Source organism: Physeter macrocephalus, chromosome 6 (genome assembly GCF_002837175.3).
Source record: "Physeter macrocephalus isolate SW-GA chromosome 6, ASM283717v5, whole genome shotgun sequence".
NCBI classification, from domain to species: domain Eukaryota; kingdom Metazoa; phylum Chordata; class Mammalia; order Artiodactyla; family Physeteridae; genus Physeter; species Physeter macrocephalus.
Genome location: NC_041219.1, coordinates 40,314,370 through 40,329,861, shown reverse-complemented (window position 1 = coordinate 40,329,861; position 15,492 = coordinate 40,314,370). Strand labels below are relative to the sequence as shown.

General features: G+C 47.2%; 2 protein-coding genes across 22 annotated transcripts in view; one reads left to right on the top strand and one right to left on the bottom strand.

Moving 5' to 3' along the window:
- The window catches only part of SYN3 (synapsin III), a 462,808-nt gene that overhangs the window by 154,076 nt on the left and 293,240 nt on the right, over nucleotides 1-15,492 (top strand). The gene's annotated exons all lie outside the window — the stretch shown is intronic.
- Nucleotides 1,111-15,492, bottom strand: part of TIMP3 (TIMP metallopeptidase inhibitor 3) — a 54,294-nt gene continuing 39,912 nt past the window's right edge. Inside the window, exons 2-5 of the mRNA XM_007101983.2 lie at nucleotides 11,275-11,357; nucleotides 4,438-4,549; nucleotides 3,612-3,733; nucleotides 1,111-2,508 (exon numbers count right to left, since the gene is read on the bottom strand). Of these exons, the coding sequence (XP_007102045.1) occupies nucleotides 2,311-2,508; nucleotides 3,612-3,733; nucleotides 4,438-4,549; nucleotides 11,275-11,357 (515 nt within the window). The 3' untranslated portion in view covers nucleotides 1,111-2,310. The remainder of the gene's footprint in view (nucleotides 2,509-3,611; nucleotides 3,734-4,437; nucleotides 4,550-11,274; nucleotides 11,358-15,492) is intronic.

Below are 15,492 nucleotides of genomic sequence, written 5' to 3'. Positions count from 1 at the left end.
TGGAGATGACCCCACCAGGGACCAAGAATAGCCAGATGCCTCATGGAGGTCACACTGATGCCCAGTTGTGGGAGGGCACTTGTGCAGGTTGGGTTAGGGGTTCCACCTTGTAGGACTTTGAGGTTCAAATAAAGAAAATCTTAAAACACCAAGTCTGGGCTCACCCCTTAAAAACCACTGGCCTGCTGACCTCAGCTTCTCCTGCTCACGCTGCCCCATTGAGAGAGCAAAGCCCCCCCCCCCCCATTTCCTGTATGCCAAATGTCACAACCACAAGGTGAAAGGTAGGTAATGAAATCAATCCCAAGGAAACGGATGCCTGTACTGCCTTCCCGCACTGGGGTCCTGCCAAACACACTTTGCCTGGGCGTTTGCATTTGTGTGCGAGACATTACAATGTATTGTCTGCTTCTTTTTTTTTCTTCTCCTGTTTCAGTTGGCAGCTCTGTTTCCTAAAGTGGAATGAACTGAAGATACAAATACTAATACAGGATAAATACCCATAATCTGAAAAAAGAGACAGAGCAATCATGTTAAATGTAACCATCCTACCATCCCCAATTCTGTAAAATATACATTATCACCTACTCTTGGCATCTCACTTTCAACGCTAAAACTTAAAATAATTTTATTTAATCAGAGAATTTATATTATAGTTTTATTTCAAAAAACACAACAAAAACCCTACAGCTGATTGCAGAGTAAGGCTTTCCCAATGACCACCAATTTTAACTTTATAAGGTGAGGACCTCAGGAGGTGGCATTCATCCACCAGTAAGCTGGAGGAAGAGGAGCAAGTTGTCCCCAAACTCAGGAAAGGTGGCCATCTAGCCAAGGCAGGACACTGCAGCTTTCCTTCCTGTGCCCAGGCCCCTGACCCACAGTAACTCTCATCTCCCATCTGAGCCAAGCCAGTAAGGCAGTTAAACGAAGGCCCCAAACATGAAGCAGGAGAAAAGGAGAGGGACAGAGGTCAGATGACCCCAATTAGAGGGATGCTGAGGGTGCTCAGAATTTCAAATTTTAATTAAAATGAAAAAAAAAAAAGGTCAACTTGGAAAGTCATGATTTTTTTTTAAAAAACAAAAAAAAAAAAAAAGAAAAGATTAATCAGAATTTCAAATTTTAATTAAAATGGAAAAAAAAAAAAGGTCAACTTGGAATGTCATGATTTTCTTTAAACAAGCAACAACAACAAAATAGAAGAGATTAAACTATTGGCGTATTTAACAGCATTGAACAGAATTCTGTGTCCTGTAAAAAATTAGCTTATGTCCCCATGTGGGTATATGCAAATGTGTATGCAAACACATCCCCCTAGGTGAGATAAATGCTACTTTGGAAATAGTATTCTCTACCCAAATCTACTGGTCCTATATCTGTGGATAGTGTACTGTGTTTGTATCTCTCCAATTTACATAAAGGCAAGCTCCTGGCCAAATCTACTAAAGAGTTTTCCAGGAGGAAATCTTGTGGGAGGCAGGGAGAGGAAAGACATTCATCTCAGTCTTTCACCTGAGCTTTTGTCCAAGGCAGGCAAATTGCCTCCTGACCTCAGGCAGATGTTTAAGTCTTCACCAACTAAGAAAGTTCTGTTATTCTGGCCTGGCTGCTTGCTCCAGACTCAGAAACATCTGGTCAACCCAAGCATCGTTGGGCTGGGGAATTGTGTGTGTACTGCATCATCCAGACCCTCTTGCAGTTTCTTCCTCCCCTCCCTCACTCTCACGTGCAGACACAGACAGACATAGTCTGGTGGGGACATGCAGTAGCATCTCCTTGGTGTATAAGATCTTCTGCGTACCTTGAGTCTATCTGCTTGCTGCCCTTGACTGATTTGAAACAGTTGGCTTTTCAGCAGCTTCCTTGTCTGTGTCCTTTATGTACTGGGGAAGGGGAAGAGAAGGGCAAAGGGAGGAGGGTCTGGGAGATGGTGAGATGGGGAAGAAGAAAGAGGGGTAGGTATTACAATGCCCCAATTGGGTAGTTTTTCAATTTTTGTTTTCCTAAAAAAATATAGATTATATCATCACAAAGAAGAATATACATTCCTCATTCTTTCTGGCATGGCACCAAAACTTTCCAGGTGGAAATGGGTGATGTCAAAACCAGAAAGAAAGGGAAGGGTGGGGCCAGGAGGATGGTTCCAAATAAACTCCATATGACAGCATAGATTTTCCTTTAAGTGTTCGAAGTGCTAAATTTGCAAGAAAACAGGCACTAATTTCATTGTCATCATCTGGGAAGAGTTAGTGTCCAAGGGAAGCTCAGTGGGAAGGGAGGGAAGTGAGGTGGGGCAGGGTCTGGCACTCAGGGGTCTGTGGCATTGATGATGCTTTTGTCCGGGGGGGCCCATCCTCGGTACCAGCTGCAGTAGCCACCCTTCTGCCGGATGCAGGCATAGTGTTTGGACTGGTAGCCAGGGTAGCCAAAATTGGAGAGCATGTCGGTCCAGAGACACTCGTTCTTGGAGGTCACAAAGCAAGGCAGGTAGTAGCAGGATTTGATCTGCAGTGAGATAACAACCAAATGTTGGTGGAGCCTGCTGTGGTGGACCTAGGCCTGATGCTTGCCCGAGTGTGGATTCAGAACTTGGGACCACTGCAGGTGGAGTCCAGCTACGTCACTCCCTTAGTGAAAATAATATAAATAACGCTCGCCAATACTTATTGAGCACCTGCTGTGTACCAGACATTCTGCTAAGTGCTTCTATATTATTCTCTTTAATTCTCATAACAGATTTATCTCCCTTTTACAAATAATAGAGCCTCAGAGAGGTTAAGTAACTTGCCCCAGGTCACACAGCCAGAAAGTGGTAGAATTAGACATTTGGGAGTTCTTTCCCTCTCAAATGGTAACAGGCCAAGGCGGGAGCTCTCAGCTGTCGTAGGGAATTGAGAAATTAGAAAGATTAAAGCATACACTGTAGAGTCCAGCTGCCCTAGGCTAGAAATCAGACTTAGTGAGCTGTGTGACTTAGGGCTAGCTACTTAAGCTCTCTGGGCCTCTGTTTCCTCCTCTGCAAAATGGGGACAATTAAAACTGTACTAGTCATAATCACTATTGTCCCATTTTGCAGAGTTATTGTGAGAATTAACTGAGAGAATGGCCTGACTGCCTCCCACAGCAGCAAGGCTGTGTGCCCTGACCCTGTGCTGAGGTCAAGGAGTTGGGCCAGTTTGAAGAGTGACCCTCTGCAGCAAGTGGTATTGGCAGTCCTGCACCAGCTTGCCCACCTGGGGCAGGGGCCACCAGTGAGTCAGCTGCCTAGGTGAGCCCACTTGGGGCTGCTGGGCAGGACCTGCCAACGTAAGGATCCTGTACCTGCCACAACCTTGAGCCAAGGGAGGGGCCAAGGATGCTGAAGAGCCCTCATGCACAGCAGCTGCCAAGTGGGCAGCACAGATTACAGCAGAAAGGCATTCTTTCCTCGCCTTCTTCACTGCTCAGCCTGGTGCAACATTCCTCACCACTCCTTGGACCTGCCCCTCTGCTCAGGCCTGACATGCACACCCTTCCCAGCCTCACGGCCCAGTGCCCAGTACTGTAGGAGCTGATGTTTCTGGGGCTGCGAGCCAGCACCTCCCCTGCCTGCTCTCCCTGGTGCTTACCTTGCAATTACAACCCAGATGATATCGATAGTTCAACCCCTTGCGCTGGGAGAGGGTGAGCTGGTCCCACCTTTCCACGAAGTTACACAGTCCTGTGTACATCTTGCCATCATAGACACGGCCTAGAGGAGGAGAGGGACAACAAGGGGGGGGGGTTGTTTTGTCCAGAACCCAGCCAGAAGAGGAAGAATTCATATCTACTGAGTAACCCCCTTAGGCAAGGAACTGTGCTACATACTCTTCAGTCCCATGGTTTTATTTCATCCTCCCCAGCACCTTTTAGGATGAGTTGTATTCCCATTTTCCAAATGCAGAAAATTAAGTTCAGAGAGGTTAAGCGATTTGCAGAAGGTCCCAAACCCAGTAAGCACTGGAGCTGGGGCCAGAGACCAATTATTCTCTTCCGTGTCAATGGCTTTTTGATCTTGCTTTTGTTTTTTCCTTTCTACGTTGACTGCCTAGAGGTGGATAACTTTCAAAGACAGACCTAATAGGTTGTCCTAAGATGTGGAGAGCAATAGGTACTAGCAATTTCTTTTCGTTTACAGTAAAGCTGAGAAATTGCAAAACCAGGCAAAACTAGGTTTCCTCCCCAGAGTCAGTGGTGGAGCAGAGACTAAAATCCAGCCTCACTGTAGGAACTTCAGGCTCCCACCACTGGTCAAGCAAGATGGACTCAACATTAAGATACTCCTTATAATTCAGTGGGCTCATCGCCAAAGTCCTGAGAACACTTCTGGGTCTACCATTCCTTCTCCATCCTCTAAAGTGAAGGAACAGTGGACCTTGGCCAAACCCTGGCCTGGGTGCTGGAGTTAGCCGTTACCTGTCAGCAGGTACTGGTACTTGTTGACCTCTAGCTTAAGGCCACAGAGACTTTCGGAAGCTTCTGTGTGGATGTACTGCACGTGGGGCATCTTGGTGAAGCCTCGGTACATCTGTGGGCAGAAGGAATGCCGTGAGAGGGGCCAGGGCTCGGAGCGTGCGCTGTCATTTGGGCCGGGGGTCGGATTCCCCTCAGAGGCCACTGTGTGGCCGTCACTGACCTACCTTCCCCAGGGTCTTCACTTCGGAGACGAGGCCACCTGCTCCTCTCTTGTCTGAGCCGTGGGTGCTGCCTTCCCCGAGAAACCTTCCCATCCAGCCAGTTGCACCTCCCATTCCATTTTACAGGTGAGGAGCCTGAGGCCCATGCAGATTAAGTGGCTTGTCTAAGGCCACACGGTTGGCGAATAGCAGAGGTAGGCATCCAAGCAGGGGAATCTGCTCTTAACCATTATCCTATGCTGTCTCCCAATGCAGCCTCACAAGTTCATGGCTTAGGGCCTCTGATGCAGGCAGATGCCATTTATAGCTGTCGTGCCTCCTTTGTCAGCATGTGCTCAGAGCCACTGGTGTGAATGTCACAAAGGCTGAACCCACTTGGTGATTCCAGGTCAAGTCCATGAGTATTATGCGGGCCCGGATCTGTTGAGACAACTGCTAACCATGTGAGCTGGTGGAGGTGGGAGGGGGCACCGAGGTGTTGCCCAATCCCATTATCCCCCAGTTCTCAGAGTACACAGGCCCTGGATGGCTGGTGGTCTCTAGGCTTATCCCAAGGGTTTCCAATAAGACAACGGCTCTATTTTAGTTCCTGGCATGCGTAAGTAATTTACTAATGGTAATAAAAAGCCAGACATCACCTCATTGGTGTCTCATCTAAGTGCCTCCCATTCAGTCTAATGGGCTGTTTTTCTTTCTCCCCATCTTCTTTTAAGTGGCGACTGGCTGGCAGGGGTAGGTGGTCTATGAGGCCCTCTGCCATCACAAAGGGTTTCTTGGACCGACAGGGTTTGGGAGCCTCCGCCTTTTTAAGGGGAGTGCTGTTCTAATTGTGTGCAACCATCGGTGCAGGTGCTTTTAATTTACCTGGCCTCCCTTCTTAACCCTCTTTTCCCGGGAGGCTCTCCAGATGAACGAGGAAATGCAGCCAAGAGCAGCGAGAAGTGCTGTCCTCTCAGTTTTCAGCTGTGCTGTTGGGGAGCACGGGCGTGTCACATCCTACCCCCCACTTCCTCAGTGATGGATGGTGCCTCTCTGGCTTTAACAGGAACCATGCTTAAGGGTGCTGCTGTGTGCATGCCATCAAGTGTGGCCTCGGGAGAACGTCCCCTGCACTCACTCCCAGGCCCAGCAACTTCTCATTTTGGTGTGGATGACCCTTGACTTTTTGGCAAGCGTTTCAACTCAGTACTCTCTCTAGGTCTTCCAGGCCAGCCTTTTGGAGCCTCATTTTATTCCATGTTGGTCTATCCCCTGTATCTCTTTTCTGCTTTATGGGTAAGAATCAAGCCCCTGCCCAGTAAGAACTCAACGTGTTGAAATCATCTTGGCATCGCTGCTACTTTTGTTGAAGAACCCTTTATTTTAACATGGTTTCTAGCGCGTGCATGTGGAGCCAAAATCTTAACACATTATAAATGACTGAGTCTGACAAATACAGAGCTGCCTTTCAGGGTCAATTCTGAAAATAACAATATGGTAAATGTATGGTAAAGGCAGCTTTTACTCATTTTGTTGTCTTTTCTTTATAATAATCCAGCTTGATCTAAATATTGATCCTAAAGTATTATTAGGTCTGTAGTCATAGAGACCTAGAATTGGTTTGACAAACTTAGGAGGGTTATAACCGGTTTATAATGTCCTGAAATGAGGGAATCTGAGAATCTCAGAATTGGAAAGGGTGTTAATCTAATCCAGCCAATGCAGTGGAAGATTAATGGTAAACTCGGGTTCTATGGACAGACAGCCAGCGTCTGCATCTTGTCTCTGCTACTTATTAGCCTCTCGGAAAGTTACGTACCATCTTTGGGCCTCAGTTTCTTCATCTGTAAATTGGGGCAAAGCAGTTACTTCATATGGTGTTTTTGAGAATTAATGCCTTAGAATAGCACTTGGCATACCTTTAGTAAAAATTAGTTTAAAGCCAGTTATACTAAAGTTTGTAATGGGCAGAGGGAAGGGCTTGCTCCTCTTCTTCCTACAGGATGCCTTGCCCAGCCGCATTGCTTAGTGCACGTAGTTAAAGCCGGTTTCAGACTCAGACAGGTTGCTCTTTTCCCCCAGCTTTACTGAGGTATGATCGACAGATAAAAAGTGTATCAGTGTAAGGGGAGGTTTTGATATATGTATACATTGTGATGACCACAGTGAAGCTAGTTAACACATCCATCACCTCATATAGTTACCTTTTTATGTGTGAGAACACAACATCTACTCTCTTAGCAACTTTCTAGTATGTAGTACACTGTAGGTAACCGTAGTCCCCATGCTGTCCACTAGCTCCCCAGAACTTACGCATCCTGCAGTACTAAAAATTTGTGCCCTTTCACCAACATCTCCGCATTTCCCCCACCTCCTAGACACTGGTAACCACCATTCCACTCTCTGCTTCTAAGAATTCGACATTTTTAGATTCCACAAATATGTGAGATCATGCATTATTTTTCTTTCTGTGTCTGGCTTATTATACTTAGCATAATGTCCTCCAGGTTCATCTTTGTTGTCATAAATGACAAGATTTCCTTTTTTAAGGCTGAATAATATTCTATTATAATATTTAATTGCAATATTGTATATACACCACATTGGACTCTACAAGCCTCTGGGCTTGGCTTCGCTTTGTGATAGTATCTACACGAAGTTCTAAGAAGTTAACTTCCCTTGGGGTGAAGGGACAAATAACGTGGGAAAGAAATTTCTGAGTTTGGGGAGTTTTACCTATTTCTTATGGAATGTCTGTTCTTTATACTTGCAGCATGAACAGTCACCACTATGTCAGATATTTCTGGCATGCCTACAGAAGATCAGCACTGTGCTGGATACTGCTTTATATCATAAACTCATTTAAACTCACAACTGATTTTATAAGCAACCGAGTTTCAGAGACATTAGATACCTGACTGAGGTACCAAGTACATGGATTTTCTCTCACAGAATGGGCTGTCTATCTGGGGTGGCAGAGCACACAAGAACAGAGTCACAGGCATTTGGAGGAGGAGAACAGTTCCCCATGGGCTGGGGCGGTCAGAGAGGCTTCCAGCTGGAGCTTCAAAGGCGAGGCCCTGCTATTAATCATTTGATTAGACAAAGGCTTGAAGGAAGGAAGTCACCGGGGGCCAAGCATTCCGATTGTCCAGCAGATCTGTCCTGCCCAGAGTCAGGACATGCACAGCACATGACCAGCGGGCCTCGCCATGGGCCTTTCCCAAGACCAGCTGGGACATAATGTCCCCCACGTGCCGTCCCCTGCAGCCAGCCTGAGAGCATGTCTCCATGGCATAAACTATAGCTACAGGCAAAGCAGATGCTTTCTCATGCTCCTGATAAAAGATCCCCAAAGCTTAGAACACCCAATTCTGGAAACTTCCACCTTTGTACCACAGCCCAGCACCTCAGCCCCAGCGAATCTCCATGTTTGGGTTTGCAGTAAGCTCCCTCAACATTCTAACACCCTTCCCCCACCCCCAAACACACCTGTGGGTCACTGCACACTCGAGATGCCTGAGAGGAGGACCAGAGGCTCTGGAATTAGCATATGGGAGAGGGTCTGCCTGCCTTTCATCTGGTGAGAAGTTTTGCGGGGAGGGGGTGGGAACTCTGAGAGAGAAGAGAGGTCAGACAGAGCAGCTCAAATTCTCACGTTTTCCCCGTTCCTTTAGTCCTGCTCTAAGGGAGTCCTTGCTTTCCCCTGCTGACTCTCTGGGGTAGACTCTAATCCTCTAGAACAAAGCGCCCAGGGACCAGTGCCAAAACTCCTGCAGGCTCCCCTCTCTGGCCTCTCCCCCTTCCCTCCTACAAAGATATTTTTCCATACACCCTTTGCAAGTCAAGAGCTACACTGCTGGATGACAAATCCACAAACCCAAGTTAACCTCCTTTTGTTCCCTAGGGGAACTAGATACAAATGGGGTGGGGGGAGCCCCACAAGTGGGTGGGAATGATGAATCAGCCTGCTGCTCCACTGCTCTGTGATCTCCCTGTAGGCAAAAACTCTAATTTCACTCTAGTTTGCCACTTTCTAACTATACAATCTTGACGGTTGTTTAACCTTTCCAAATCTCACCTGTAAAATAAAGGATAGTGTGTATCTGTTTCACAGGGTGGTTGTGAGAATTGATCCCCGCATCATTATAACAATTATCTTTGTATCCTCCGCTCAGAAAAGCACAGTGCGAAGCACAGAAGCACAGAGAGCGTGGGGAGGAGGGAGAGAAGGACGGACATGAGGGAGGGAGGGAGGGTGACTGAATGGCCTACTCCTGCTCCCATGTCTCGCACTTTCCTGGATTAGCAGACTGGTACCTGGAGACCAGCAGAATCCAGTGGCCTCTCTGGATAGAAGGGCAATGACCAGTTCTATAGGTTATCTAATATTGGGCTGGTAGCAGGGCAGAGTTAATAAAACCTACTAGATAGTGGTTGATGATCAAAGTAAGATGGCAGGGAGATTTTGGGAGTCACTGTAAAGAGCACACAGGATTGGGAAGGAACCCTGACACCTCAGCTTGGGAACCAGATCTAGCTTTAATTAAATATGTGATTCTGGACAACTCATTTCCCTTTGAGCCTCTGTCACAAGTAAAACAAGGGATTTTATTTTCTAATGCCCAGCACTCTGATCCATGGACCTGGGTGAAAGATGGTGAATGGACAACAAAAGACCAGCATCTTGGGACTGGGTTTGTGTGTGCTCTGAAGTGGTTGGGTGAGCAAATGTTACTTGGCCTCTGAACACTGCTCAGAGGCTGTTCCCAGTGAGGGGGGAATGGGACATTCTGCCCACAGCAAGGGCCTCTGGTCACCCTGGCATCCAGGCCTTGAAGGAAGGAGAGAAGCTAGGCAAACTTAGGAACCACTGCCCCCAGCCTCTTCCCCTCCCAGCTCTCTGCTGACCATAGTGCGTCTCACAATGTGAAGGATTATTCCAGAGCAGGCAGGGAATGCATCTCCTGAACCTCTGCTTTTGTCTAATATGCTTTTGCATTTGCTTGCCAGCTGCCAGGGGTTGCACAGTGGGTTTTCTGGGTTGTTATTGCTCTTGTTGGTCCCCTCTCCACCCACTCTTCTCTCCCCATGGCCATCTGAAGACATAAGCTGGTCCCATGACCAAGCTTGGGCAGCCAAGGGCAGCTGGCCAGGGCTGACTCTGGACATTACATAACCAGAATGCTGTGGATGTTTCCAAAATTGAATCCAAAGCAACAGGTTCCACAAACTCGGTACATCTAACCTCAGGCCTCAGGATGCAGGAATTATGCGGCCTGGAGGTCTGCCTCTGAGATGGTTGGTTACCACCCGTGGGCTGTGTCACTCCCCCTCTCAATCCTACCCAAATTGTCTCCTCTGGGGAGTTTCAGGCCAGTGCGTCTCACACTCATTCCCTCATTAGATGGACAAGCATTTACCAAGTCCCTGTTGCCTGCCGGTCCCACCCTAATTGCTGGGAATGCAAATATGAGCACTGAGTACAAGGGCTAGCAGTCCACTGGGACCTGGGCACACCCCATCTCGAGCTCCTGATTAGTCACGCACATGTGTCTTCTCTCCCTCCTGACTATAGTTCCTAAACATAGGAACCGCATCTTCCTCGTGGCCTCCACAGCTCCTGGCACAGAGTGCTGCATGTAGGGAGGTGCTTACAAAGGTGGAGTGATGGACCAGCTGCCAAGTTGTTCAGGGTCGAGCCCCAGTCCTCTGTGCTGAGGCACCCAAACCAACTCCTGCTTAGAAGTAACACAGCCTGTGTCCCAGGGCACTTAGAATCCTGAAATGCCTGAGCCAGGAGGGCTCTTAGGGGCACCCAGCCCAACCTCACACTGTTGACATATGGCAAAACTGAGCCCAGGAAAAGGGACAGTTCTAAGGCAAGTGAGCTAAGTGAAGGAATGGAGCTGAGACTAGGAGGCAGGCTCCCTAGGTTTTGAATCTGATGTGCTTTCTCTTAGGGCATACTTCCTGAATGTGCTTCATAATGTTAACATGCTCACAAATATGCTCAGTTATATGAACATGCTTAGTAAACGATGCTAAGTACTGGGATGCAAGAAGACAATTAAAGCCGGGAAAATAGGGAGAGAGGGTGAAGTTCCTACTTTGGCTTGAGGTTCCTGTGATCAGCACAAGTTTAATGTAAAGTTTTGAGAGGTTAAACCTAAGTTGTAACCTCAGTGACTGCATAAAACCAGTAGGCATTGTTGAATCTTAAAACGTCAGACCTCGGAAGAGCCCGTAGAGACGATCTAGTCAACATCCTTCCCCCATTTTACAGATGGGAAGACTGAGGTCCAGAGAGGGGCAGTGACTTGGCCAGTGTCTCATATTTACTAGGTAACAGGGCTGTCTGCTGTCTGGTTCCAGAGCGCAGCTTCTTAACAGCTGCCTCTGAGGGACTTCACCGGCCCTGGCTCTGGGATGAAGCAGCCGGCACCACCACCACCACCTGTCCCTTTCTGCTGCCTCATCTACGCCCTCTCCAGCCAGGTGGAGGGGCTAGGGCTGGGGCTCAGACACTGAGCAAACACACACCCTAAGTCCAACCCCACTTGCCTCCATTGGCCAAGACTCTGACAAAAAACCCCCAAACCCTCCTGAATCCTGGGGTCAGGCTGCTGTCACTCACCTTCATCTGCTTGATGGTGTAGACCAGTGTGCCAAAGGGCCCCTCCTTCACCAGCTTCTTCCCCACCACCTTGGCCCGGATCACTGTAGAAGAAGGCAAGACAGAGACAGGGAAGTTAGGGAGGCCTGAACCACTTTAGGGACCACATCTCAGGGTGGGCATCCAGCTCCCAGTATGTCTGGAATTGTTTTCTTTGTAACTCTGAAGCAACTAGAATAGATGATTGTGTTTATAGGAGCAAGAATTCAGGTAAGAGACACTGGGATGGGGGTGGGCAGCGAGGAGTGGAAGAGAAAGGGAAGACAGACATCTTTGGAGTTAATTTCCCTGAACACTCATAGTTGCAGTCTGGAAATTTCTAAGGCTGTACTCACCCCTGGAGGAGTGACTCTGTGGTTTCACCGTAATCTAAAATCTACTTCTCCTGTTAGAGCCTCCTGCCCTCACTCCATTGCACCTCTGACAATCCCATGGTCTCCCAGACCTATTCTCTTTCTACCAGGACTGCTTTCTGAGATCTGCCTCATTTGGGACTCTCCCTTTGCATGCATCCTAATACACCCACAGGGTTGTGATGTACCCCAGTTTGACCTCCATGCCCCAGTTGGCACTCTGATGGGGCCCTTGGTCCCCAGCACTTAGATGGCAAGGGATGCAGTAGAGAGCAGCTCAATAAGGATATGGTAGAGGAAGAAGCAGTTGGGAGCAGAGGCTTAGGAGCCAACCGAACTCTTCCAATCCCAGCCCTGTTCTTTATGGCTGTTATGACTGTGGGCAAGTAACTTTGTTTCTGGCCTCCAATTTCCTCTTCTACAAAACAGGATAATAATGTTACCAGTTACCTGAATTGAAGGGATTGGGCAAGATAATGCGTGTGAAAAACTCTCGGCACTATGTCTTGGACAGAGTGTATATTAATGTTATTAATATCATCATTATTATCATCATCATTGATAAAAATGGGACGGGCTGACCCATGGAAGGATTGTTACTGGAAAAAATAGCTCCCATTTATCGCACACCTACTATATGCAAGAGTACATTTTACTTATTTACTCCTCACAACTGCCTTACAAGGTCAGTGTTAGCATCCACGTTACACAGATGAGGAAACTGACAGAGAAGTGAAACCATTTCCTCATTTTGAGCCTCAATTTTCTTACCTGTAAAGAGGATGTACTACCTATGTCAGGGAATTGGAATGAGGATTAAGCAAAAAACCTTATGAAATTTCTTACTACAACATCTGGTAGAAGGGAGTTGCTCACTTATTATTAGTCGACTATGTATACAAAAATAATTAGACAGACCCAGTGTGACAAAGGCTGGAAGAAAGGCATTTACTACATGCAGTAAGAACACAGAGAAGAGAGGGATTGACTTGGAGATTATAAGAGGCTTCTTTTTCTATTGTATGTGAAGAAGCTGTCTTCAAATATTTGTCAAACCAGCAAATGGACAGATCTTGAAGACAGAACTCAGAAACTGCAAAGAAGTTGTGTTCATTGGCTCAGCCAAAGAACAAGTCATCTAATAACAAGAACTAGCAACAAAGTCAGGGGGATTGAGGCGGTGCTGTCATGGGGGCAGAGAGTGTCTCCATCAAAGGGGGCTGGATGCTCTCATGCTAGGACCCTGACCAGAATGGAATGGATTTTGCATTTATAGCAGCCGTGTTTGAATCACAAATTGAACTCTTCCAGCTCTAGGATCTTATCACTCTTTCTTACCTCACGTTGCACTTAGCCCAAAAAAGAGCAGGTGCTCAATAAATGTTTGTTAAACAGATTACCCTTTACACACACACACACACACACACACACACACACACACACACACCTCTGCCTATTCTGGTAGCTCCATTATCCTTCCCCATTTTGGTTGTCCCACCATGTTTCTCAATTCCTTGTCTCTAATCTCTTAAAAATTTCCTTACTAGGAACCAACTCCCCTACCCCAGCTGAATCCTATCCTGTTTCTCCCCAGATGAGCTTGGAGCCTATTCTCCCAGTCAGACATGAAGTCAGGATCCAGATGAATCAATGGCCCCTCCAAACCTTACTTGCCAGGGATGGCAAAACACGGAGCCCAGTGGCAGAGTTAGCAATTCAGCAGAGGCAGCTCAATTTGGGAAGAGGCAAGTGGCTGTTTCCAAGTCTGCTGTAAAAACGAGAGCTTGGCAAGATCCCAGGCCAAGTTCCCTAAAGATTCTGCCCCCACCTCTGTGTCTGACTTTGAAACAGCATCCTTGGCAGGGAGCCATCCTCCCAGAGCCTCCAGGGACTATTTCCTCTACATTAACTCCCACAGGCAGGTTGTAACAGCTTAACTGTTGGGCAGAAGGCATGTCTGCCAGGACTTTCCTATTGATTCTTCCTGAATTGATTTGGCTCCATCTTCTGCTTCTTCATTAATACAGAAGGTAAAAGAAGGAGTGAGTCTTTGCCTTGGGAGGAAAAAAAGCAAAAGGGATTCCTTTAAATAGCAACGTCTACCCTTTCCTGGCTCAAAAATGGCTTGACTTCATTTAGACATAACATGTCATAAGCAGACCTGTCCTATAAAGCTGGGTACTTCTGGAAGCTTCTGCATGCACAGTGAGTCAATTCCTTCCTTACCCTGAAATGGTCTGAGCTTGGAACCTTTTCATCTGAGAATAGTTCAGGGAAAAGAGAGTAAGTTTTTATAATCAGGAAGCCACATTTGAGTTTGAGTTCCACCATTACCATGCAGCCTCAGGCAAACCCCTGTGTCCCCAGAGCTCCTTCCTCCTAAATATCTCTGACTGTCTTGGCCCAGTGCCCATCACGTGGCTTATAAGTGATATACTTATTACTAGTAGAGCAGCAACATTACATAGCATTGAAGAGCCAGGTCTCTGGAGCCTGACTGCCTGGGTTTGAATCCCAGCACTGGTGCTGTGTGACCTTAGGAAAGTTACTAAGCCTCTCTGTGCCTTTGTTTCCTAATCTATGACAATATCTCATAAAGTTGCTGTGAGGGTTAAGTAGCATAAACACTGAGGACAGTGTGTGGCCCATCCCAAACCCTATGTGTTTGCTGTCACTGTTATTAGCGTTACCACCACTACCATGACTTGCGTTATGTGTCCATCCTGAGTATCTTTAGGCTTCTAACACGCACTATAAGCTAAAACCTGGGGGTTATGCTTAGGATGAGGAGAAAGGTAAGCTGATCAAAATACTCTGGGCTTGTAAAATTTCAGGGAGAGGTGGGGGAGCACACATTAACTTGTCAGAACAAACTTACAAGGTGTTATTTAGGCCTGGAGCACCCACTCCATCATAGGTACCTGTCCCATCTCATCATCCATACGTAGCCCAAGAGTGACCTGCCAGTACCAAACAAGATCCCATGGTTATGGTCCAGAAAGACTGAAGCAGAGATGACCCAGTGCAGAGGCCACACCAGTGTTTTCCTTACAAAAACAAAACTGCATTAGACTGAACTAAAATTAAATAACATTCTGCTCTCCCACATAGATTCGCAAAGTCCTTCCAAAGTAAAATCGCTGGCCAACCCCAAATCCGCCTATTTGGTCTGTGAATTAATATGTCTTTATTTGCTTCAGTTTTTCCTCTGCAATTCAAATGTGTGCTATTTTGTACTTTCCTGTTTGGCAATCAGGGTGCCCCCAAGGCGTTCGCTGGCCCAGGGACCAGAGTGAACAGGGGAGGCGCAGGGAGGTCACGGTTCAGCAACAACAGAAAACGGTTCCAAACTTGGATCTGGCAGCACGTCTGGCCGTTCCCACCATCTTGATGTGGCTGGAAGCCCACTTTACAGACGGGCTTAGCTGGACACAGGTTTTCTTTATTCTCCTCCATGCTGCGGAGCAGCGCCCACGCTGTCTCCCTAGTGTCCTCCAGCAGGTAAACCTACATGGGCGTGAACTGGGTTGGCATCCGGGAAAATGGGTCGGGTACCGCTGGAGGCGACGACAAGACATAGAAGTCCCATTTCCCAACTCATACAGTCTAGCGGGAAGGCAAAGTTGAAAAGTTCATGGCTAGCACCAGTCAGAGAAGTGGGGGTGAGGTGTAGCCTGAATCTCAGTCTTGGAGCCTTTTATGCTCCTCCTGGGCTTCTGAGCGTGGAGGTCAAAAGAAATATTTTAATTTAAAAGCATGTAAGAAGAAACTGACCAGGCTATGTATACTTACATATATATATATATATATATATATATTTTTTTTT